The sequence below is a fragment of the Equus caballus genome, chromosome 29, assembly GCF_041296265.1.
Source record: "Equus caballus isolate H_3958 breed thoroughbred chromosome 29, TB-T2T, whole genome shotgun sequence".
Taxonomy (NCBI): domain Eukaryota; kingdom Metazoa; phylum Chordata; class Mammalia; order Perissodactyla; family Equidae; genus Equus; species Equus caballus.
In genome coordinates this window covers 29,027,969-29,052,221 of record NC_091712.1, presented here as the reverse complement: position 1 = coordinate 29,052,221, position 24,253 = coordinate 29,027,969, and the positions used below count along the sequence as shown (strand labels likewise).

The 24,253-nt window shown below is 38.4% G+C and overlaps 1 protein-coding gene across 1 annotated transcript in view; it reads left to right on the top strand.

Annotated features, from left to right (window-relative positions):
• The window catches only part of MRC1 (mannose receptor C-type 1), an 89,211-nt gene that overhangs the window by 46,374 nt on the left and 18,584 nt on the right, over positions 1-24,253 (top strand). Inside the window, exons 11-23 of the mRNA XM_005606899.4 lie at positions 742-890; positions 3,616-3,815; positions 6,479-6,606; positions 7,102-7,189; positions 9,201-9,345; positions 10,892-10,933; positions 12,154-12,317; positions 13,348-13,415; positions 14,886-14,986; positions 15,684-15,826; positions 16,217-16,331; positions 19,325-19,491; positions 22,571-22,673. Coding sequence (XP_005606956.2) covers positions 742-890; positions 3,616-3,815; positions 6,479-6,606; positions 7,102-7,189; positions 9,201-9,345; positions 10,892-10,933; positions 12,154-12,317; positions 13,348-13,415; positions 14,886-14,986; positions 15,684-15,826; positions 16,217-16,331; positions 19,325-19,491; positions 22,571-22,673 — 1,613 coding nt within the window. The remainder of the gene's footprint in view (positions 1-741; positions 891-3,615; positions 3,816-6,478; positions 6,607-7,101; positions 7,190-9,200; positions 9,346-10,891; positions 10,934-12,153; positions 12,318-13,347; positions 13,416-14,885; positions 14,987-15,683; positions 15,827-16,216; positions 16,332-19,324; positions 19,492-22,570; positions 22,674-24,253) is intronic.

Sequence of the window (24,253 nt, the reverse complement as noted above, 5' to 3'; positions counted from 1 at the left end):
GGGGGGCGAGGTCCTTCTTCCTAGTCTGTCTTAGTCTGTACACCATGGGTGACCCTGCTGGTATTTGAAATACTGGTGGCAGAGCTTGTAGCATCACAGCAACACACAGCCGCCACAATGATGACATCCAACAGACAGGTAGTAGGGTTTCCTGGCCAAGAAACGAACCCGGGCTGTGGTGGGGAGAGCACCGAATTAACCCCTAGACCCCCAGGGCTGGTTCTGCTTTTCTGTATTTCTTGATAATTTTCTCTTCTGTTTCTTTCTGTTTCAGAATGAAACTGAGGGGAAAATTGACACAGATTTTTCTATTTGTATTATCCTTAATAATGTTATGACCTCTCAACTTCATTAACCAAGAATTGTGTAGAGCAGGTGAAATATTTGAAAGTGGACTGATTTTTAAACAATGTATTTTAAAAAGCTATGGTTTGCTCCTTTGCGTTTTCAGAATTTTCTTATATTTTGAGGAGGAGCAGAAAGGTTTGTGAGGAATAGAGAGAAATGGTTCGAGTATATCTCAATGATTTTATTCACTCAGCTAAATGGTATTTTTCCTTCTTAAGATCACATTTCCTTAGTGAAAATTTGCATAACTTAACTGACATATAAATACACCACAATATGTTTGAATGAGCAACTAAATCACAGCTCAAACATACAATGAAGATACTTTCCATGTTGATAATTAGAAAAGTCATATGCTTCTAAAATTTAGCCAATTTTTAATTTTTTTTTTAGATATGAACAAGCCTTTCTAACTAGTTTGGTTGGATTGAGGCCTGAAAGATATTTTTGGACAGGACTTTCAGATGTACGAAACAAAGGGACCTTTCAGTGGACCATTGAGGAAGAGGTTCAGTTCAGCCACTGGAATTCAGATATGCCAGGTACGTGGAGTGCTTCCCTCTGAGGCTTTCATTCACCCGACAAGTCCATCAGACAAAGCCTGTTATTCCCCCACATACCTTTCCAAATAGACTATGTAAATTAATCATTCTTTCAGTATTTCATTCTCTCTCTGTTTTTTTTTTTTTTTTAATTTTCCAATTAGTTTGCAGTGGTTTAAGAAAACAAGGAAGAGAAAACTGCGAGGTTATCTGGTACTGCTCTGTTTGAAAAATATTTATGAAATCCAAAATGGTCACAAATGTTCCAAAGGTCTAACTTATTTCTGAAAACTTAAAGCTCTAAGAAAGTGATACAGAACTGTTCGGTGCAACTATAAATAGAAAGATTCCTGCACTTGAGTGGTGGAGCAAGCGATAGTGCTTATGTGGGCCTCATTATTGTGTCTGTGGCCTTGGCTAACCCTTTGTATGCCTTGGATTTAATTTTATCCTTTTAAGAAACCTGCAAGATAAGTTTAAGTATCTTCATTTTAAAGATGTGAGCACTGGGACTCAGGAAATTTCTGTGACTAGAAAACTTCCAACCATGGATTTAGACTAACGTTACTGAATCAGGTTAGTTTTTGCCCAGCACCGAGAAAGCCAAACACTGAGACAATGAGATCACAGCAGAGAGAGGGTTTAATCACAAGGCAGCCACTTGAGGAAACTGGAGAGCGAGTCTCAAATCTGCCTCCCTGAAAATGGGGACTCAGGGATATTTATGGAGTAGGGGGCAAGGTGATCTGAAACATGGGGATAGGTGATTGGAGGTGAGGAGAGAGGAGGTAATTGATGATCTGTGCAAGAGTAATCAGAATCCATGCCTCTTTATAGGATGCATGTTCACAAAATGGCAGCATTAGCATGATCTGAGGGTGGAGTTTTTAGCTTCCTGATGTCAAAAAGTCACTTATTGGGCATCTGCACAGGTGCAGTTGATGGGTTGATGGTCTCAACCAGCCTGAACTGGACAAGGGGGTCTTAATTCCTGAAAAACAGCTCAAATGGCCATTCCCATGGTGACCCAGGCACCAGGGAGGAACCTCATGAGAGTTGGATGGTATATTGCCTAAGCAGCACAGTTAACAATGGGCAGGTGATGAACCAAAAGCTGTAATCAGTAATTGCAAAAAAAGGAAAAAAAACTTTAGTTACCAGCTACCTAATCATCCATGGCTGTTTACTGGTTTCACTAATGTGTGTAATTCCCAAATCTGTGCTCTTGACACTAGCACCACCCTGCCTTCCTATAAATTTTGATTTGCCTGCCCTAGGAAGCAGTTTCTGAAATAGCCTCTGAAAGATTCTTTGTCTTCTTTATACGCTGGTGTCAAGCATATGACATCATTCAGTGTGACAACACCCAAAATTTCAACATCCTTTGTAGTCAGATGTTTCATCGTGCCTGGGCAGAAGGCTAAAGAAGGAATAATAGCTCCAGTGTATGAATTTCAGTCCTAATCTTCGAGAGTTCTTTTAACTTGTATCCTCAGCTGTCAATAATAAAAATAGATTAGTAGTTTGGACAGTGCGATTCATATTTAATTATTGAACATCCTAAAAAAATAGTAGTTTTTCAGTTCATTTTTAAATAACTAGGTATTATATTAAGAGCTGAGCGCACACTTTAAAAAAAAATACTAGTAAGAGTGGTAATTCTTACTCCCTGGATCAAACTTCTTAACTTCACTGCTGTTTTTCATTCAGCAGTAGGATTCTGGGAGATTCATCCTGGAATGTCCTTCAGGAGTAAAGTTGGATGAAACCAGAGCCTTAGGGAATCAGGTATCTTAGAGAAAATATTTTGGGAAAGATGTACCTCCCCAGAACTTTGAGAGTTACTTCTAAACACTTACCGTCCTTTAAAAGAAAGTGATGAAAAGATTAACTCATCTTAGCAGCAAGGACTCCTCATGTTTTCAAAGTTCTATCTTAATTATAATTTGGAAAGAACCACAACTGTAAAAACAGAATTATAAACTATTAAGCTTAGTAAAGTCCTCATTTTGTTTTATGTACTTTTTTATCCATTAAAGCTGGCATTCGTCACAACTCAAGAAGGTAGGTAGTGATATTTGCATTTTAAGATGAGGAGACAGGTTCAGAGTGGTCGAGTAACTGATGTGAAATCTCCAGCTCCAGTGAGTCTCATTTTGACGTCTGTGAACACCTTCCACCCTGGGAGGCCTACCTGGGCCCTAGGGGAAAAAAATTTAAAAAGGATCTTAAAGAATTTTTTTAAAAAGAATCATTCTTTCAGTATTTCATATTTCATTCTCTCTCTGTTTTTGTTTTTAATTTTCCAATTAGTTTGCAGTGGTTTAAGAAAGCAAGGAAGAGAAAACTGCTATGTTATCTGGTACTGCTATTAAAACACTATTTTTGCCATTATGGTAAATTTTATCATACTAAAAATATTGTATCATTAAATGTCTATGTGTGGGGCATCCTGCCAGATGTTAGAAACACAAAATGTTATCAAAACCCTTACATTTGAGGTTATAATTCCGTGGGGATACAGGCCACACAAATAAAAAGTAAGTAATGGTTCAAAGTTGCACAAACGAATTGCTAAATGCTACGGGATCTCTACTCTCCATTTTCTCCTCATATGTGGATTTTCCCCCATAATCTGACACTCAGGTTTGAACCATCTCCCGTGAGCGTGGCCAGCCTTCAGGAGCACTTCTGGAGTGAATTCTACTTTGTGTATTTCATGCAGGGCGAAAAGCAGGATGTGTCGCCATGAGAACTGGGATTGCAGGGGGCTTGTGGGATGTTTTGAGATGTGAAGAAAAGGCAAAATTTGTGTGCAAACACTGGGCAGAAGGAGTAACTCGCCCACCGGAGCCCACCACCACTCCCGAACCCAAATGTCCAGAGGATTGGGGCACCACCACTAAAACAAGCATGTGTTTCAAGGTAAGTATGACGTGCTAAGCTAATAATGGATTTGTAATATGCTTCAGCCTAAAGAATAACCTAAGGAATGAAAACAAAGCCAAACCAAAACCCACAGTGCCCAGGCTCCACCTGTAGAAATTCTGCTTTTATTGATCTGGAAGGGGGCCTAGACATCAGTTGTTTTTAAAGAACTGTCCTCGGGTGCATGCTAATGACCAGTTGCATTTAGACCAACACACACAATCGACAACACAAGCACAACTCACAGAAGCCTTTCTTGACGTGCTTTGCCTTCATCACTCTCTCTCTGCTTCTCTCCCAGCTCCCAGGCTTTCTTGCTCTAATCTGAGCTTACGCTTTTCATCTTAATGAAAATTTCTTCTCCCCGTCATTCTCCCCCATTGCATCTCATTTGTGGCTTGTTCTTAGAGCCCAAGCCTTTAGCTAACTGAGTGAATAAATAAATGTACAATAATGCCCCTTAGGTATCCTAGAGATAATGCTCCATCATTCTGATTTATCCCCTGATTATTATGCCTGATGGGAGATGAAGGCATTGCTAGGTAGGGGCACATGGCCTTTCAGTGTCCTTTAAATGACAATTGTGTATTCTTAGGCTTGACCATCCATTTTGTCCTTATGCAATCAAGTTCACCAAAACAGACAAACAAAAGCCCCAGTGAATTAAGCATTTGGGTCTTTCTTTTTTTTTTTAAAGATTTTATTTTTTTCCTTTTTCTCCCCAAAGCCCCCCCAGTACATAGTTGTATATTCTTCGCTGTGGGTCTTTCTAGTTGTGGCATGTGGGACGCCGCCTCAGCGTGGCTTGATGAGCAGTGCCATGTCCGCGCCCAGGATTCGAACCAACGAAACACTGGGCCGCCTGCCGCAGAGCGCGTGAACTTAACCACTCGGCCACGGGGCCAGCCCCAGCATTTGGGTCTTTTTTTTCCCCTTTTTTAAGTCCTATCCTTTCTAGAGAAAGTTAGATTTAGCCAAATACAGAAATATACTTATCTACCGCTTAATGATACTATTCTCTAGCGTGCCACTCTTTGGACCTCTTTTATTCAATCCTTTCAATGGCATATGGCCATTGCATGCCTTGTAAGACAGTTACGCAAGGCTGATGAAGAACTTGAATTACTAACGTGTATCAGAATGAGCTTGTTTAGTCTTCTCTAACTCAACAGGGGTATGGCTAGTTGGGTTGGTAACTCCCACTAGTAGCAATAAAGACTGATGAGCTGTTCAATCCAGACTAGTCAGTCAAGGCTAAAAGCATAATTCACATAGAAGGACATGTATTGGGCCAAGACAGGAGAGGATTTTGTAAATGGGTTAACTGAGGACCAACATGAAGCAAATCAGGTATTTTATTGTTGCCTCTGGAAACTTTTGAGTTACTACGCAAAGGCCAGGTTCATCCTATACTCGGCTATTAGCCTGAGGGTGGTAGACTATGGAGATTTGTCACAGGATTTTGAGAGAAGCAGCAGAATTTTCCAGAGCTTGGAAGTGGACCAAGGGTTCCAGTAGATATTATCTAGATAGATGTTCAACAAATCCAAATAAGTGCTTAACTAGAAATTCTGTAGTTTTAGAGGTGCTCGGGGCTGGGTTTATTTGAAAATATATAGACCATCTTTGTACATATTAAGATGTGGGAATTATCAATAAAATTCAGCTGATAGTAAATTGATTTAAGAAAATCAAGTCTTATACCACAGCCTAGCAAGTTGAGGGGCTCACAGAGGTCTTGGGTGTTCCTGAAGTGGAAACTTGTTCAAGGTACCTTAGTCTAGATAGCTCAAATTAGGGTCAAGGTTGGCTTGGGTTGCTTGGTGACAACTGGGCAGCCATAGTCTGTTGGAAGCAAATCTCTTTTTCCACAAGCCTGTGATTTTGGGGGCTGTGACTTAGGAGAAACAACAAATGAAAATTATAAAAGTTGGTGGATATGATGAACTCCTGTACTGTTTGCATACTGATAGGTGTTCCCCAGATTGTCACTGTGGATTCCATTTCACTGCAGTCCGGTGGATAATATGACATATTCTCTAAACTGTGTAATCTATTAAATTCCATTTAGCTTATAACCCATCTTTTTAGATGCTTTGCCAGATGAGTGTCTGTTGTGGCATGTGTTCCAATGTTAAAATATGCATCCATAAGGAAAAAGACAAGACAGTTTTGAAGGACACTACCAACAATGTGTTGAAAGACTGCCAGATTATTCATTGTTTATGCTACACAGGATAACAAACTGTGGCACAAGCTTAGGGAGGTTGTTTTCCTTAAAATTTCCTTTATTTATGTTTACCTTCTCTGCATCGTTTCTTTCATTTTTTCCCCCATCTCAAGGCCACATTTCACACTTAACCAAATTAATCCTGTTTTCTACAATGAGCTGTATGCCTAAGGCTTCTAAGATTTTAGTCTAATTTCTTCTGTGCTATAAAAAATGTGATTTTTCTATGGTTTTCTCAACAAAATGATCCCCCAAATTTTGTTACCCCAATATTCATTCATCAATCGATTTTCAATCAAGAGAATTATATTGTTTTGGGCCATTGCAGTATCTTGTTTTTCTATAAATGAAATCTCATCAAAAGGAAATAATTATTTCTCTTGATAAGCTCTGATGTGTAAGGTAACTTCTGAAATTATATCATCTTTAGCTGTATGCAAAAGGAAAACATGAGAAGAAAACATGGTTTGAATCTCGAGACTTTTGTAGAGCTCTGGGTGGAGATCTCGCTAGCATCAATAACAAAGAGGAACAGCAAGCAATATGGCGATTAATAACGTAAGTATCTTTTGTATATCATGCTCCTTCCTTTTACCTATTGGGTGCTAAGGATGTTGAGAAAATTCTCACATTTTCAAAATTGTTGGCTCGTGAGGTTACCCTGAGTACATATATCATATCCCAAATCCATGGGTCCGTTTTGATTTAGTTTCACTCCACGTGCTTTAATTTTATAGGTCTAAATCCTGTGGTGAATTGCTTTATAAAAGTACAAGACACTCAATATCTATTGTTAAATGAACAAATGAATGACTGTATTTCAATGCTTTACAATGGTTTATTCTTAAAAGGACAGGCATTTCAGGATCTCTATGGGTTGTCCCCAAATGCACATCTATTGCATACTGCTTATCTTTAGTCTTTGAATCTCTTTATCTGAGTACTAACTAATTTATGTTTTGGAGGTAACTTTCACATTTGATTAGTCCTCATAACTAAGCAAACTCACTTCACACAATAGCATAAGATTTCTTTATGTCTTGTATATTGCAGGACCAGTGGGAACTACCATGAACTCTTTTGGTTGGGATTGACATATGGAAGTCCTTCAGAGGGCTTTACTTGGAGTGATGGTTCTCCTGTGAGTAATTTGATTTAAGACTATATCATTTTCTTACCTTATCGTGTATTTATTTTGACGTTATTCCTTGGCTTAATCCAAATTTTTGGTAAGACAGGTTCTTTTTTTAATTAATTAATTAATTAATTTAAATTTTTTTGTAGGTATTTCATTTTTTATTTTTATTTATTTATTTTTATTTATTTTTCCGGATGTACATCATATTTCAAATTCTGTGTACATTACATCATGTTCACCCCCCGAAAACTAATTATTGTCCATCCCCTCACATGTGAGCCTAATCACCTCTTTTGCCCTCCCGCCTCCCTCCTTCCCCAATGGTAACCACCAATCCAATCTCCAATGCTGTGTGTTTTTTTTGTCGTTTTTATCTTCTACTTATGATTGAGATCATATGGTATTTGACTTTCTCCCTCTGACTTATTTCACTCAGCGTAATGCCCTCAAGCTCCATCCATGTTGTCACAAATGGCCAGATTTCGTCATTTCTTATGGCTGAATAGTAGTCCATCGTGTATAAATACCACATCTTCTTTATCCATTCGTCCCTTGATGGGCACCTAGGTTGCTTCTATGTCTTGGCTATTGTGTATAATGCTGCAATGAACATAGGGGTGCAAGTATCTTTATGCCTTTGTGTTTTCAAGTTCTTTGGATGAATACCCAGCAATGGAATAGCTGGATCATATGGTAGATCTATCCCTAATTTTCTGAGGATATTCCATACTGCTTTCCATAGTGGCTGCACCAGTTTGCACTGCCACCAGCAGTGAACAAGGGTTCCCTTCTCTTCACATTCTCTCCAACATTTGTTTTTTCCTAAGACAGGTTCTTATGATAGCTAGAGACATTTTTCTATGAAAAATAAATGCCATTTTAGGATCATCATTATGGCCCTGCCCTGGTATAGTTCTCCGTTCACTTAAGGCATAACCATGGTTGACTGGATGAAAAAATATTAGAAAATTCATTCCATTAGCTTATATAAAATAATATTCTGGTTCTACCACATAAAATTGATGTGTAAGTGTTTAAGCTTCTTAAAAACTGGGTGTTTTATAGAATTTTCTAGATCATGAGATCTGGAAACAACTTTTGGTATTCATTAGTAACCATTTGGCTCTGGCAGACTTCTCCATTCTCAGGAATGGAGAAGCGAGAGGCTGTGGCACATGCCCGTGGTGTTTATTTAGCAGCTCCAGTCATCACAGGAAGTGATTTTGTGTAATTTCAGTTCTACCTCTTCCTATAACCCACCAGCACCTTTTCAAGGCACTTAGATAACATGGCTTATTTGATGGCTCCATTCATATTTGGATTATATATATGAATGCATAATTAATTTTGAATTATATATGATATATACATATATAATAATATAAATATAATGTAATGTATATAATATATTATATATATATCTCTCGATAGATCATAGTGCTTAGTCTCAAACCCGTGGGCTATAATTCTGCACTGAAAACTCCATCAGAAACCTAAACCCAGCCCTCCATTTATGTCCACTGTTCATTTTGGTAAAGTTTGGTAGCTCTGTTAGCAACATTTCATAAGTCTTTCTCTTTTGTGAGAAGAACTAATTGCATTTCTTTATCCTGCCTGTCTCATAAAGAGAAAGTTTCCAACATCACATGGAATTATTATCCCTTAAGAATGGGTTATAGATGTAGGATCTCCCAATACTGACAAGTGGAGCTTTCTTGCCAAGTTTTTCCTATATATGAGTCCCTCTACATGGCCCTGGATCCACTCTATTTAAGTAAGGAAAATTGTACAATAATTAATAGCATACTCTATTCAACTTCAAAAGTTTCTGTGTAATGAAAGCTCTTTCTTTCCCACCCATGTTCATAAACCTTGCTTTCAAAGCAAAGTTATTGTGAAAAAAAGTAAATGGATTAAAAAATGTGACTATATCTTTCCTTTCCTGTTTGGATAGATGATTGGCATTGGCCTGATACAAATGCTTAATCGTTGCAATGTAATGTTTCTAACACAGGTTTCATATGAAAATTGGGCTTTTGGAGAGCCTAATAATTATCAAAATGTTGAATATTGTGGTGAGTTGAAAGGTGACCCCAGCATGTCCTGGAATGACATTAACTGTGAACATCTCAACAACTGGATTTGCCAGATACAAAAAGGTATGATAACCTGTGTTCTCCTTTATCTCAGATTGGAGAACTAACCTCATGACATCGCACTATCTTCCCTTAATTAGCAGAACCAAAGAAAATAACAAAACAAGGGTACTGGCGGGGGCCATTCTTCACAGGATAGGAATGAAGTCGCTGAGCACAGATAAATGTCCCAAAGGAACAGGAGATCAAAAGGCCACCCGGGGAATCCTGGATGAGAGTCACGTCCTCTAAAACAGTTCCCACGAATTGTGATTCTGGCTTAGGTTTTTCAGTGATGGGAGTGGGTGAGCATTGTACTTTGTAAGCAGAGTAATGAAAATACAATTTCTGTTTTGGAATTTTCACCCCTTGACCTACATGACTCATCAACAGTTAAAAGTTTCCTAAGTCTGAATATTCTAAGAATCACTTTCTCAAATAAATGTTCAACACAAAGACCAAGCATCATTTTGAGGCCCCTGATGCTGTTGGACCCACCATGTGGTTGATGGTCAAAAAGTCAATATCATAACTCAGCAAGTTCCACATATTCAAGTCAGGCATTGACATCAGAGGATTTGGGTTCTTGTATTAATATAAACAAACAGACCCACACCTTGAATCAAAATATACGTCAACTACCTCCTCAGTAAACAGATAAATGGGACCACATTGCCCTCTGCTGTTGGGGAACCTTAGCTACTGTCCCAACTCTACTGCCAGAGACGCTGTGTTGCTCCTGCTGTCTGTCAGCTTATTTTCCTCACTCCATCTGAGATTAGTGCTTTCAGAGTTCTCAGAAGAGAGGACTAAATACCGGCCAGTTTTGCTTTGAACATCTCCGAGCTACCAATGACCATTTTCCTTATGTATTATTAGTCGTTCTATTCTTACAGATGTTAAACACATTAAGCCAAAAAAGCTAGGTAACCTGAGTTCTTTTATCAGATTTCAGCAAAGTCCAGATATACCATTAACAGCTTGGAAAGAAAAATATTTAATTTAACTTTTAGTAAAACATATGTTTAATAAAAATAAGGTGCTTTGAAGAAAATATATTTTGTAAGTAAATAGTTCGCATTTAATGGTTTCAAATAATGAAATTTTAAGTAATTTTACAGTGAATGATAAGATGTGTGGCTGTAAAACTAGCATCATGGAGCGCCTTCTAAATTCCAATAATTAAGATACTTTCCCCCAACTATTACTAGCTCCATTTTGCTGTCGACAAAATTAAGGGTAAGCAATTTACAGTCAAGTTTGTGATTCGAACCTAGGCTTTCTGAACCAAAACTTGTGTTCTTTTCTTTCCTTTGTATGACGTTACTTGTTGTGCCTGAAAGCTGTCTTCCAATTTCTGGTGGTTATCATCGTGCCTAATTTGTTTCAATCTTAGCTCCTAACTCTGTTTTCCTTCATTCTCCTCCCCTGCAACATACTGGGAGATTTGGTGAGTGGAAGAGAGGGGAAGTTGTTAGCTATATTGATCCACGAAGATAGAGAAACTAGAAGGATACGTGATAGCAGAAGTTCGAGCACACTTTATATCTCATTTTCTTTTGTTTTCCAGGACAAACACCAAAACCTGAGCCAACACCAGCTCCTCAAGACAGTAGGTGTTTTCCTATTTTTCCATCTCCATATTGATGGCCTTTCTTTCCTGTTTCCTTTCTGTGAAGAAAATACTTACCCTAGGGAGGTGGAGAACAGAGGTTCTTAACATCTTTGGGAATCTCATGAAAGCTTGCATCTTCTCCCTCAGACAGATGCTCGTAAGCACAAACATAAAGCAGGGTAATACAATTTCTCAAGGGTTCACGAATCAAATCTAAGCTCCCAGGTTTCTTCTTATCACATGTACTGGTTTCCTATGGCTGCTGTAACAAATTACCACAATCTTGGTGGCATAAAGCAACACACGTTTATTCCCTTACAGTCCTGGAGGTCAGAAATCTGAAATCAGTTTCACAGGGCTAAAATCGAGGTATTGACAGCACCACACTCCCTCCAGAGTTTCTAAGGGAGAATCTATTTCCTTGACTTTATTAGCTTCTAGAGCTGCATTCCTTGCATTTATTGGTCCATGGCCCCTTCCTCCAACTTCAAAACCAACAATGTAGCATCTTGCTTCATTTGTCACAAAGCCTTCTTCTTCCATAGTCAAATCTCCCTTTGCCTCCCTCTATGGGGACACTTGTGACTATATTTAGGGACCATCCAGATAATCTTGAACAATCTCTCCGTCTCAAGATCCTTAACTTAATCACTTCTACAAGGTACCTTTTTCCATCTAAGGTTACATTCATAGATTCCAAAGATTAAGACCTGGGTATCTTTGGGGGCTCTTAGTCAGCCTTCTACAGCACAGAACCGTAGAATCCCATGGTTTGGAAGAAGCCTTAAGAGAGGAGCCTTCCTGGTATGTGAATTCTTCAATCATACACTGAAGCACCCAAGTCCATCTCTTAGTTCTTTCTTATATTGAGATGAAAGCTGCTTTCTAATAACTTCCACTCCCTGCATGTAAATCCTTCCAACTATACTATACTATTGATGAAAGTAACATTGAGAGTTCTTTTACCCAATAATGATACATGGAACTTAATTGGGGACAGAAAGCAGCTAGATTTTACAGAATTGGTGGAAAGTGGATATTTGGGCTTAGATAATTCACTCTTTATTAGGCATACACATCCTGCTTATTCTGGGCTCTCAGAGTTGCAGATACCTCTGATATAACTACTCTGCCCTTTGCACTTTTGTGTATGATACATACTAGATTCTTGAATTTGTCTAAGTAAAATTCGTCACCTTTTCCCATTAATTTTTCAGATCCACCAGTCACTGAAGATGGGTGGGTTATTTACAAAGACTATCAGTATTATTTTAGCAAAGAGAAGGAAACCATGGACAAAGCACGGGAATTCTGCAAGAAGAATTTTGCTGATCTTGTTTCTATTCAAAGCGAAAGTGAAAAGAAGTTTCTGTGGAAATATGTAAGAATATGATTAATTTAAGGATAGAATAGTGACATGTGATAAGCTAAGATAATGTCTACAAATGGTACCCCATGGTGCAATTTCAAATTATGTGCTGAATTTGAACCTTCTAAGATCAGGGGTAAAAATGCCAGAGGAGGGGAGGTGGGTGTTGGCCATAGATTTCTTGAATATTTAATGCAGAATCACAGAACCCAGAAACAATTTTCAGTCTGGGTGTTGTGAGAATCCATAATTGATGGTTTTGAGTTCACCAATTTAATTTTCAAAGGTTATGATTCTTGACTAGTTGTTATAGATCAATCCTGGACCCTTTATGTGCAGTGCAGGTTGATTATTAATTTACAAACCTGTCTTAGTTGGAGCAAATTGTTGGTTAATAAACAGTATAGCTTGATTATTAACATAAAAATCTTTCTGCTTTTACCAAAATTGTCAGCTAACAGTGAAAGTAGAATTTTTTTTCTAAGAGTGCTTGGCTCAGTCTTTCTCTTAAAAAGCTTCTTGGTATCCTTGTTATTGGCCAGAAAGGAATGGAGAGAGAGAGCAGAAAAAAATAAGTTGAACAGTAATGAAAGAATAAAAATTCATCTGATGACAAAGATATTAGAGTGTAGTCTAACTTATCTTTATCTTTGTGGATATACCTTGGTTTGAAATTCTCAGGATGTTTCCTAATATTGCACAAATATATATGTGGATGAAAAAGTCTTTCCTTAGACAGATAGTCCCAAATGATTACTTTGTTTTAAAGAATGACTTCAACAGTCTAATTACTATAGGCATTTGATACTATAGAGAATGACTTAGAATATTTGTTTTATAAATGCAGGTTGTTATATAGTGTGCATATTTTTGTTTTTATTTCTATGAAAAGCATAACTTTGAATATACAGCAACATTTCTGCATGAGTTCTTCCTTAGAAAAGTTCCCAAATAGGCTGCCTCATGAATATGTAGGTTTTATTTAAGAATTTGCTTACTATGTAAGTATAGATTGAAATATCTGTAAATTTCCATGTTTTAGGTAAACAAGAATGATGCACAACCAGCATATTTTATTGGCTTATTGGTCAGCTTGGATAAAAAGTTTGTGTAAGTAAATTAAAATAAAACAACTTTGCTTAGGATACTGATCTGATAAATACCTAAGAGTTATTCTGAGACTTTTGTTTTGATGAATGCGTTAAAAAAAATCCTGCAGTGTTCTCAATCTAAAAAGCATCTTTAAAAAAACCCAGAAGAATATAAAATAACCCTGTTAATATTTTCAACATTATAATTGTCAAATAAACAAGTCAAAATCTGATTTAATCTTACAAAACTTCACCTACCTTTGTTTTTAGATGTCACCTGTTAGTAAATCATATCCTAAGATCAGGTATTATACAGATATGAATACTGAATTTATAGTCATGTGTCACTTAATAGGGGTACTCTCTGAGAAGTGCATTGTTAGGCAATTTCATCATTGTGTGAACGTCATAGAGTGTACCTACACAAAACTAGATGGTACAGCCTCCTAAACCCCTAGGTTGTATGGTACTTCTTATGGGACCACCATCCGATATGTGGTCTATCATTCAGCGAAACATCATTATGCCGCACATTACTGTATTTTAAAAATTATGATTCCCATTTGGATTGCTCTTGGTGCACAGAACCAAAGGGTCCTTTCATGCTGCCCTCCTCCCTGCTATAAGAACACTACTTTGAAGTATTCTTTCAACTGCATGAAATGCTTTCCCTTCAAAGGAATGACTGTACTGTTTTCCGTTAGATACAGGGGCCAGGAAAAGCTGCAGAAAGAAGGAAATTAGTACATTTTTGGGGTTTCTTTCCTTGTTCATTAATACACATGTTCTCCTAAGTTTGAAGAGCAGGTATGTCTTCCTGGCTCATATACACATGTTTTAGCCACATGTGTTCCGTGTGACTGTCATTGACATTTTGAGCAATAGAGACCTAAACTCACACTCATCATTTTTAAAGACCAGAGATGTCTGATGCTCCTTTGGACAAGCACCCGTTTTAATCATCTCTAAAATGAGAGGGTCGAATTCGATGATCTCTTGGTCTCTTTCCAGCTAACAGTCTCTGAATTTCTATAATTTATGAAAATAAGCATTGGCCCACGTACCTTAGGAGAGACCAGAATAAACATGAAAATCAGGCGATGGGCCTAACAAGAAACTCTACATTCTTAATTTCTCTATGGGTGGTTTTGTTTTGTTGGAATCGTGCCTAAGAAGTACTATGGAGGGTTTTGTGCTCTGGCCTACTTCCTTTTCTTCTCCTAGTTCAAGACTAAAGGTAGTTTCCTCCAGAGATGGAAAAGTAGACAGACTTGCCAAGGCACTGCATTGCTGCAGAGAAGCGCAATGCCACAGGAATCATCAACCATCTTTGGTGTTTTCCTGCTAGTCTCTCTAGAACCTTCTCTTCTGTTCACTTAGGCTCCTGTGTGCCCTTCATTTTGATTGACTTGCCTGTCCCCGCCACTAGGCTATAGCCAATTATTCTAATGATTGGATTGTTGCTAAATGCCTGAATTTTCTTTTCCAGATGGATGGATGGAAGCAAAGTGGATTATGTGGCTTGGGCCACAGGTGAACCCAATTTTGCAAATGAAGATGAAAACTGTGTAACCATGTATTCAAACTCAGGTAGACGATATAAAAATCTTGAATTTGCCTTGTGGTATGTTGTGTCATTTCCTACATCCCTAGGCTAAAAGCAGCAAGTTGTGCACTTAAATCGGGCAAGAAAAGAAGAGGGAATAAAGGAGGATTCTAATTTTAGCAGTATAGCCATTCAATTTGTAAGGAGAATGGATGCTTAACATTTACTCTAATAAGTGACACGGTCAATCTTCTCACTTCTCATTTGATGAAATACTTTTTCGTGCTGTGATTTGAGGAAAATATTCAGAATGTTTATCTGTCTCCTTTGTCTCTCTCTTCAATCTTTATCTGTAAGATGGGAATAATGACAGAACCTATCTGTTGTTAAGAAATTAAATGAGGTAATCCATCTAAAAAACTATGCAACTGATTAGTATATATAAAGTTTAGGTAGTATTAGGTTGTTATTATTAGCTATTACTGGTTATTTAGATAACATAACTGCAACACCAAGTATGTGCTTGGCTCATAGGAAGCCTTCTACAAAGTTGAACTATTATCAGTTTAAGTGAAAGAGCAAAAGGGAATATTGCATAGATCTTTCGAGTCACTTGTGTAAATTCAAAGTTTGTAGTCTAAACCATTTTGAGAATTCTTGTAAAATATAAATGCGTTTAAAAAAAGAGTGTTTTTAAACATAAACATGTAAATATAATTTGACTATTTTGTTCTTTGCCAGGGTTTTGGAATGACATTAATTGTGGTTATCCAAATGCCTTCATTTGCCAACGGCATAACAGCAGCATCAACGCCACGGCTATTCCTACCACGCCGTCCGTCCCAGGAGGTTGTAAGGAAGGTTGGAGTTTTTACAATAACAAGGTACTAAGAAAATGAGTTGCAGTCTAGACATTGATCAACAGGGAAAGTGACAATGCAAATCTTTCAGCTTGCAATTAACTCGCTGACCTTATCACGTTAGAAAATTTCAGGCAAGAATAGGTGGAGATCCCCATGTCAAATTCTCCGTGGAAATTGAGAGTAAATTTGAAGATATTATCCAGATAGTTGTACCCTTTGTCCCAAGGGAGAAAAAAAACTTTGCAAAGAAAGTTTGTGTGTAAAAAAACTGACAATTTTTTAGATCTCTATTTGATTGGGAGAAAATTTATGTTTAGCTATCATGTTCATAAATGATTTTGATGTCTTTCGCTGGTCTTTTCCCTCTTATCTTTAGTTAATCCTGATGGCTCTTTCTCCCTTCCATCTCAGTGTTTCAAAGTCTTTGGATTTGTTGAAGAAGAAAGAAAAAGTTGGCAAGAGGCACGGAAAGCTTGCACGGGATTTGGAGGAAATCTGGTGTCTATCCTCAGCGAAAAAGAGCAAGGTACGTAGACCATGGTGCAATCAATGGTACAATTAAATATGTAATTTTTCCCATAAAATGATCGAATATTGCTGATAACAAATGATTTTGTGGTTTTCCAGAGTAGGAACTGGGAAGGGGAAAAAACAATCAACTGTGTATTGAGAACTGTTATTCAGTTGTAGGCGCCATGTTGGGTGTTCTATGTATAAAGTACCTTTTCCATTGTCATAGCAGTTCTATGAAGCAGGTATCAATACCCCATTTTGTAAATGAGGAAATGGTTTTCAGAGAGGCTTGAGTCAAAGAACTGACCGGGTAAACTGAGTCTATCCAGCTTAAATCCTGTTTAATCCGGAAAATTCTATTTTCTCTGAACCAATTTGCTCCCCAAAGAGGTAAAGAAATAGAGTGGTTCTAGGAAGAAAATGAAAAATTGCTGATTTCCCATTTACTGCTTTTCTACTCACGTGATCACATGACTTATAATGCAATAAAACTGATTTTTAAATATGAACTTTGAACAAACTGAGAAAAAATTTTTGATAAAACATAAGGATAAGCCAGAGCTTTGGAGAAAAGCAACGAAGGAGAAAACTCGCCATATCCATAGGGCAGATTGTAAAATTCATTACAGTTCTGTCAAAAGGAAGGTACTTGACCACTTTTGCATGGTCTTTTTGGGGCCACCTTATCTGAAATAGATATTAGGTTAAATTCGTGACTTGTCACTTTAAGGAGGATGTTGACCAAGCGTAGGCGATTCAGATGAAAGTGACTAAGGATTTGGAAGCCACAGCAAGTGGCACATGGGGAATATTTGAAAGACTCTCAAGTTTTACAGCCTGGAGAGGGATGTTGTGGGCTTTGAAGGACCATCTTGTGTGGCTCCAGAAGGAAGACCCAAAACCAATGAGTGGCGATTATATGGATATAGATTTAGGCTCAAAATTAGGAGGTGATTCTAGCAATGAGAACTGGTTGGATGGGCTGCTTTGTGAGTTTTCTAAAGAGCTGTGAAAATGCTTAACCCAGAAGGTGTTCAAATGGATGCTGTAGAGTCACATATATTGACTCGTACCTAGGGTGACAGATGCTCAATAAATGTTAGTCGTATATGTGAATTGACCCAGATGTTGTAGGAGAGGGATGTGGTCTAGATAATTTCTAAGTTCCTTTTTGGTTCCAAGAATCTTTGACTTCTAAAATCATTTCCTGGAAAAAATGGTATGTCTCAAGAAACATAAGAAAGAGGAAAGACGCTAGAACCCCATATGGTGCTCTCCCAAATGTTTATTTTACTCTGTAAATGCCACCATATGCTCTCTTGGAACACATTATACAAGAAATCAACTATGCTTTCACTGAGAACCGTCGACCAGTTCAACAATTCACCAGACACTGAAAGAAAAGGGTTAAACCATAGCGCACACACACACACACACATAATTTTAAGAATGTAATATTGACATTTCTCTAACTGGCCTACCACATTTTGGGCTTAGCTACCCAGCAGAGAGACACAATAATTGATTTCCTCTCTTAACCACAAAGTGCTGATTCCTGGCATAACAAAATTCGAACCTGGGTAATAGAGATGTGCAGAAGGAAACAATTTTCAGATAAAATAACATTATTCCTGGCAAAATAGGCACATGTTGTTGAATTCTTACTGTGGTTGTTGGCAGAAAAAATGTGAGTGCTGAAATATTGGCAGGTAGAGCTTTTCCACATTTCAGTTCAAGTTGAGGATAGGGTAAAAGTTATGATCTTATTTAGGAAATGAAATAAAACCAAAATAAATATCTACTCACACTTCTCTCTGAAAAATATTGGAATTTTTTTTTTTTTACCTTTAGTTAATTGAGAAATAAGCAAATCTCTGAGCAGGGTACTCACTGCCTCTTCCACTCTGTGAAAGAGTGAGCACATGGCAAAGGCCCTTCTGTGAAATTGTTTGTTCATGAATAAACAGATAATCCTATTTCTATGGGATTCTTTCTGTTTCGCATCTTCTATTAGTAACCCCAAGTGCTTAGTCATTCAGTTACCTATTTGCATTCCCGAGTCATGTTTAAGCATAAATGTTTGGAAGTTGTTGTTCTGTAGAGTTGGTGCTCATTCATCTAAGTGTCTATGGCCCCTGCTGGATGCAGAAGGCAGCTGCTATGGTGTGGGAGGCATGAGAATGGGCTCCTGAAGAGAGGATGGGACATGCATATTGAAGCCTTTTACAGCTTCTGGATGTTTGCCACCGTCCTCTCAGCCACTGAATTGATAAAGAATCAAGAGGCCAGATTGGCTCGATATTCTCTGAATTTCTGCAGATCTTCTCTCCTCATGATGTGAACACTTAGCATCAGGATGCCTCCTGGGTCCAAACACACTCAGGGGATGGCCACTGACTCCTAGGAGTTGGCTGCCCAGGAGGAGTCCCAGTTGGGTAGCTCTTCTGGTTTGGCAATCTAAGGTAGTGCTAATTTGACAGCCTAATGCTTCTTGTTTGGGAAAATAGTTTTCCTTTTCAGAACTTTTCTGTGTGAAGAGCCCTTTCTGCCCACTAGTTTTTACAATCAGATTATCTTCCTTATAGAATCAGGATGCCTACTAACTCATAGGATGACGTTACATGGACTAGAAAAAGGTACCTCTTTCTGCAGGATGGTAGGCACAACCGAGACTGGGTGTGCAAAATAGAGCGTAGGGTGTGGGGTGGACTTTAGCTTTCCTTGTCCCAGTGCCCCAGTGCCCTTGGGCAGGGCACAAGCTGTATAACTGTCTACAGCGGCCCAGATAAAACCTCGACTTTGATTGTGCAAAACTTTTCAAAGTCCAAAGCAGAAGTGATAACACAATGCCAAAGTTAGAATGTGTTTGCTTTCATGGTAAGTGCTTTTAAGTAACAATAAAGACATTTGTCACATGCTCAGTATTTTTAAATTAATATATTTTGAATATTTTCCTTATGATGAATATTTCCCCCCAAAGTTTAATCTTGTGAAACTTTCTTTCAGCATTTCTTACCTACCAGATGAAGGACTCCACTTTTAATGCCTGGACTGGGCTGAATGACATCAACTCAGAGCACACGTTCCTTTGGACGGATGGGCGAGGAGTTTATTATACAAACTGGGGCAAAGGTTACCCTGGTGGAAGAAGGAGCAGTCTTTCCTATGAAGATGTAAATACCATTTTTAGATCACCTCTCCATACACTGCCAGCTTGCTTAAAGTCATCATATTAGTGATTATCCTCCGTGAAAAATCTACCAGAGTACTCCTTGATCAGATCCATCCTTACAGACTTTAACTCTTTCAGACTGAGCCAACCTTGAAGGGAGGGCTATAAATTCGGTTACGAATGCTTTAACCTGGGGGGCAGAGGGTGGCGATCATGAAGGATGGGGAAAGCCAGCTCCATTGTGGGTCTGTGTTGTGGTGAGGATGTATATTTGAATGCAGAGTTGCCAGCTATCTTTGCATCAGTTGCCCCTAACTCTTGAAGCTGTTGTAGTATTTGGGGTGTATGTCTGGAAGCACCAGTCCTTCTAAAGTTATCTTCATCATCATCATCATTATCATTATTGAGCTACCATTTGTAGAGTGCTTACTATGTGCAAAACACTGTGTGAAGTGCTTTTGTACATTAACCTAGGAGACGGATGATTGCTTCTTTATTTTACTACTCTTAATCTTATGCCATTGAACAGTCAACCAATCAATGTCAAACATCCTACTAGGCATTGAGAAAAACATGAAGAAACATAAGATTTTGTTCTTCCCTTCAAGAAGACTACACTTAAGCTAGACCACAAGCTTCTCTAAGAAAGAAGACAGTAAAGAAATGAAAGTGCATAATGACAGGACCAGCTATAAAGCATGATAGAAATTAGGAGGAAAGTAACTTATCATGGGGTGGAATGATCTAATTGATCAACACATATCTATGAAGCCCTTCAATTGGTGGAGAGAAGGAATATGAAAAAGAATCTGCTATGAGACTTTTTCTCAAGAAGTTTAAAACAGAATGATCAGGGGGACTTGCCAAGAGGATGGGGAAGGCCATGGTATGTGGGCAAGGGGATTAAAGTCTTCCAGAAAAAGGCAGAAGATGGCTTTGCGCAGGAGTGAATGGTTGTGGATGTGGCAGGTATTTCATGCAGAAAAGAAATAGGAGTTGGCTTTGAAAGGCAGGAAGCAGAATTTAGAGAAATTTAGATGGCCTGTGAAAGAGTCTGGACTTTGCCAGATGGGAAGCGAACAAAGTTTTGAACAGAAAAAATGATCTGATCAAAATGGCATCTTTATGATCATTAATTTGGTAGTTCTGTGCAGAGTGGATACATTTTGGTGATGGGTAACTGATTTTCTGCAGAGAAATTATTTGAATCCTCATTATGTAAATGAAGGCTGAAAACTTACTGAAGAAGTTAAAGTAGTGAGGTAGAATTTGCTTAGAAACATTTCATGGATGGGAGGTGAATTTTGTGTAAAGCAAAAAGAAAAAAAGATCATTGCTGCACAAGTTTCTGTTTTAAGAATATGCAGAAAAGCAGAAGCAAAGTCTATAATCTCACCCTCCAGGAAAAAAAAAAACTGTTAATTTTTTGTTGATTTTATGCCTGGACTTTTTCTTAGTGTGTGTAAAAATATGAAGTTTATATTTCACAAAAATGGAATCAAAACACACATACTGTGTTGTTGCAATTTCAGGATTTGGAAAATGGAAAGGATTAAATACAGTTTGATAAAGAGAGTGGGAGAGCACGTTTCATATGTATTTTGGGGTGGAAACGTGCTTGTTGTGTACGTGTTTTCTGGAGTGGAGCAGAGACTCTGAGCCAGGATAATGGGAGATAAGAATAGCTAAGAAGCGAGATGGGGATGAGTGGAGATTCTTTGACATGTAGGATTGGGGTTCCTGAGAGTTGAGGCTCATGGGATCCTGAGACTGGAGGCAAGCAGGTTGGGAAGACAGCTGTAGCTGTGGTGCAAGCTGTGATAGCTGCAGATCAGGGAACGGGGTAAATCCGTGTTTTCCAAACACAATATTATTAAGGTTTGGGGGTCTTTCCATCTTTCTCCTCTTGACTCCTGACATGCTGGCATAAATCTTCATTACTTCATGATAGAGAAGGTCTAGGTGTTACCACTCAAGACAATACCCAATCTTCCCTTCTTTTGCGGCTCTTTATCAACAAGAAAACCTTTGAAGGGCACTCCTGCCCCCAGCACACTTTGCATTCCTTGCTCATTGAGAGGCTCATTAAGAGGTTGTTAATCTCATCTATTATATAGAGAATTTGGATGGATGGTAGTGCTATTAAAATTAAAATAATACAGCGTAGTGCTTAAAGTCTAGACAAGAGGCCTGAATGCTCATTTATTAGCTGTGTAACCTTGGGCAAGTTATTTAACTTCCCTGTGCTCAATTCTCTCATCTATAAAATGGGCCTAATTATTGTACTGACCTGATAGGATGAGTGTGAGGTTAAATTAATCCATACATGTAAAGTACTTAGAATAGTGTTAGATATTATGAGCGTAAGTGATAATCATTAGAACTGATAGGTTAAAAAAACCCAACACATGATGTAACCAATATAATCTATCCAATCTATTCAATGATGCTGGATGAAAACTCTGACAGGTCCAGGTTTCACAAATTTTTTGCTAGTTTTTGGCTTAAAGACTATCCCATGGAAGCTTGAAATTGCAAACTCATTTACAACAAAAAAATAGAATATTTTTCCAGCCCTGGCATATTCTCCTGTAAGATTACAAATAAGGTGAAACTTTCTAGCTGTATAGTAGCAATTTGCTCTGAATACATAATAATACTTTTATAAATTAAATTAGCAATGAAATCTATAGATTGTACTTATTTCCCATTAATAGTAGGATGCCTATTTCTGGGTTTGGATTATGAGAATTGGTATGGAAAGGATACTGTGTTCTCCTAGTCTACTTGGTTCCTAAATTTTGATAGAGATTAGTAAAAGTTCTGATAGCAAATTTTTGCAGACCTATCTCCAAAATCTATTTAGTTTTCAAAAAAATAGCAAGAGTTCAGTACGAGGTATCCACATGGAAATGGATGCAGTTGCATAGACTGTAAAGACAAATTGAATATATTATAAATGGATTTGAATGATCTTAAAATTTGGAGGTAGGGATGAAGAATTTTTTTGTCTTATTAATGAACTGATTTAAATAATTTTGTTGATTCACACTTTTTTTTCTTTCTCCATAAACATACAGGCTGACTGTGTTGTTATGATTGGAGGGAAATCAAAGGATGCAGGAAAATGGATGGATGACACCTGTGACAGTAAGCGAGGCTATATATGCCACACACCTTCTGGTAAGTTCTACCAAACTTCACTTGCCTGTAAAAGCTGAGGATTATTATTATTATTATTTTTTGCTGAGGAAGATTCACCATAACATCCATTGCCAATCTTCCTCTTTTCGCTTGAGGAAGACTGTTCCTGTGCCAACATCTGTGCCAATCTTCCTCCACTTTGCATGTGGGACGCCAGCACAGCATGGCTTGATGGTCCATGCCTGGGATCCAAACCCATGAACCCTGGGCCAGCAAAGCAAAGTGTGCAAACTTAACCACTACGCCGCTGGGCTGACCTCCCAGTCTTTCTCTTTTTGTTTGTGAGCTGCCACTGCAGGAGCTCACCCAGCCTGCTGAAACGGAGCGTGCTGAGCTTAACCACTAGGCCACCAGGGCTGGCCCAAGAGCAGAGGATGTTTAATATAGATATTTTTCTAATTGCTGCCTCCTTAATTTCGCTGTGAACCTTAAACTGCTCTAAAAATATGAAGTGTTATAAGAAAATGATTATTCCCTTGTACATCAGCAGGTTTGTCTGACTCTCACTTTCATCCGTGTATGCCTGTGACAGACAAAAAGGGTGATGGTTTCTATAATGTATTCATGAATGTGCCCCCTCACCCATTACCAGAAAGTTTGGTGCAGTCTAACCTTGAAGTTGGAACTCTTTCTAATGTTAGAAATTTAGGATATTTGCCTCCCTGTGCCTTTAAAACAAAATGTCAGAGTAGGAATACCTCAGTTCAACTTGCATACTTTAAGAACCATTGGCACAAAACATCGTCTATGCTTCTTTTTTTGTTCTGTGTTCTGTGTCTTTAAAAATGTGGCTATCTGATTTCTGTTCCGTTTTTCATCTTAGGAAGCCTGACTATGGTTAAATGAAAATAAGACAGAGTTCCTGAGAATCAAGATTATGGTTGTACACGTTTTCGTGTCTAGTGAAACTAGAATAAAAATGTCTAGCTACACAAGAAGAGGCTCAGAAATTAAAAGACAGATTATAAAGATGAGGGTCGAGAGTGGGGTGGGCTGTTGTCTTCCTGAGCACAGCTCTTGGAGGATGAGTTTGAGTCAGAAGGTTCTTATTCTCCCAGGTCTAACAGATTTTTCTACACTTTCTGGCGAATCAGAGAACTAATGCCAACTCATCATGATGACTGAAAAGCACTAGGATATTTTCAGATGATTGAAAAGTACTGCAGGAATTCTAACCTTCTGTTAATCCCAAAGCCGAAGAAGGCCGTGTCACTTTTATGCCCCACAGCACCAGAATCTTAGGCCACCAGTGACGCCAAACCGTGCCATCTGTGCCTCTGTTCTTTGGGCGAAAGAGGAAGGCTCCTTGAAGGAGTGAATGACAGTTCACAAGCTTATTTAAAATCCTTTTTTTGGGACTGACCCAGTGGCACAGCAGTTAAGTGCGCATGTTCTGCTTCTCAGCGGCCCGGGGTTCGCCGGTTCGGATCCTGGGTGCGGACATGGCACTGCTTGGCACACCATGCTGTGGTAGGCGTCCCACATATAAAGTAGAGGAAGATGGACATGGATGTTAGCTCAGAGCCAGTCTTCCTCGGCAAAAAGAGGAGGATTGGCAG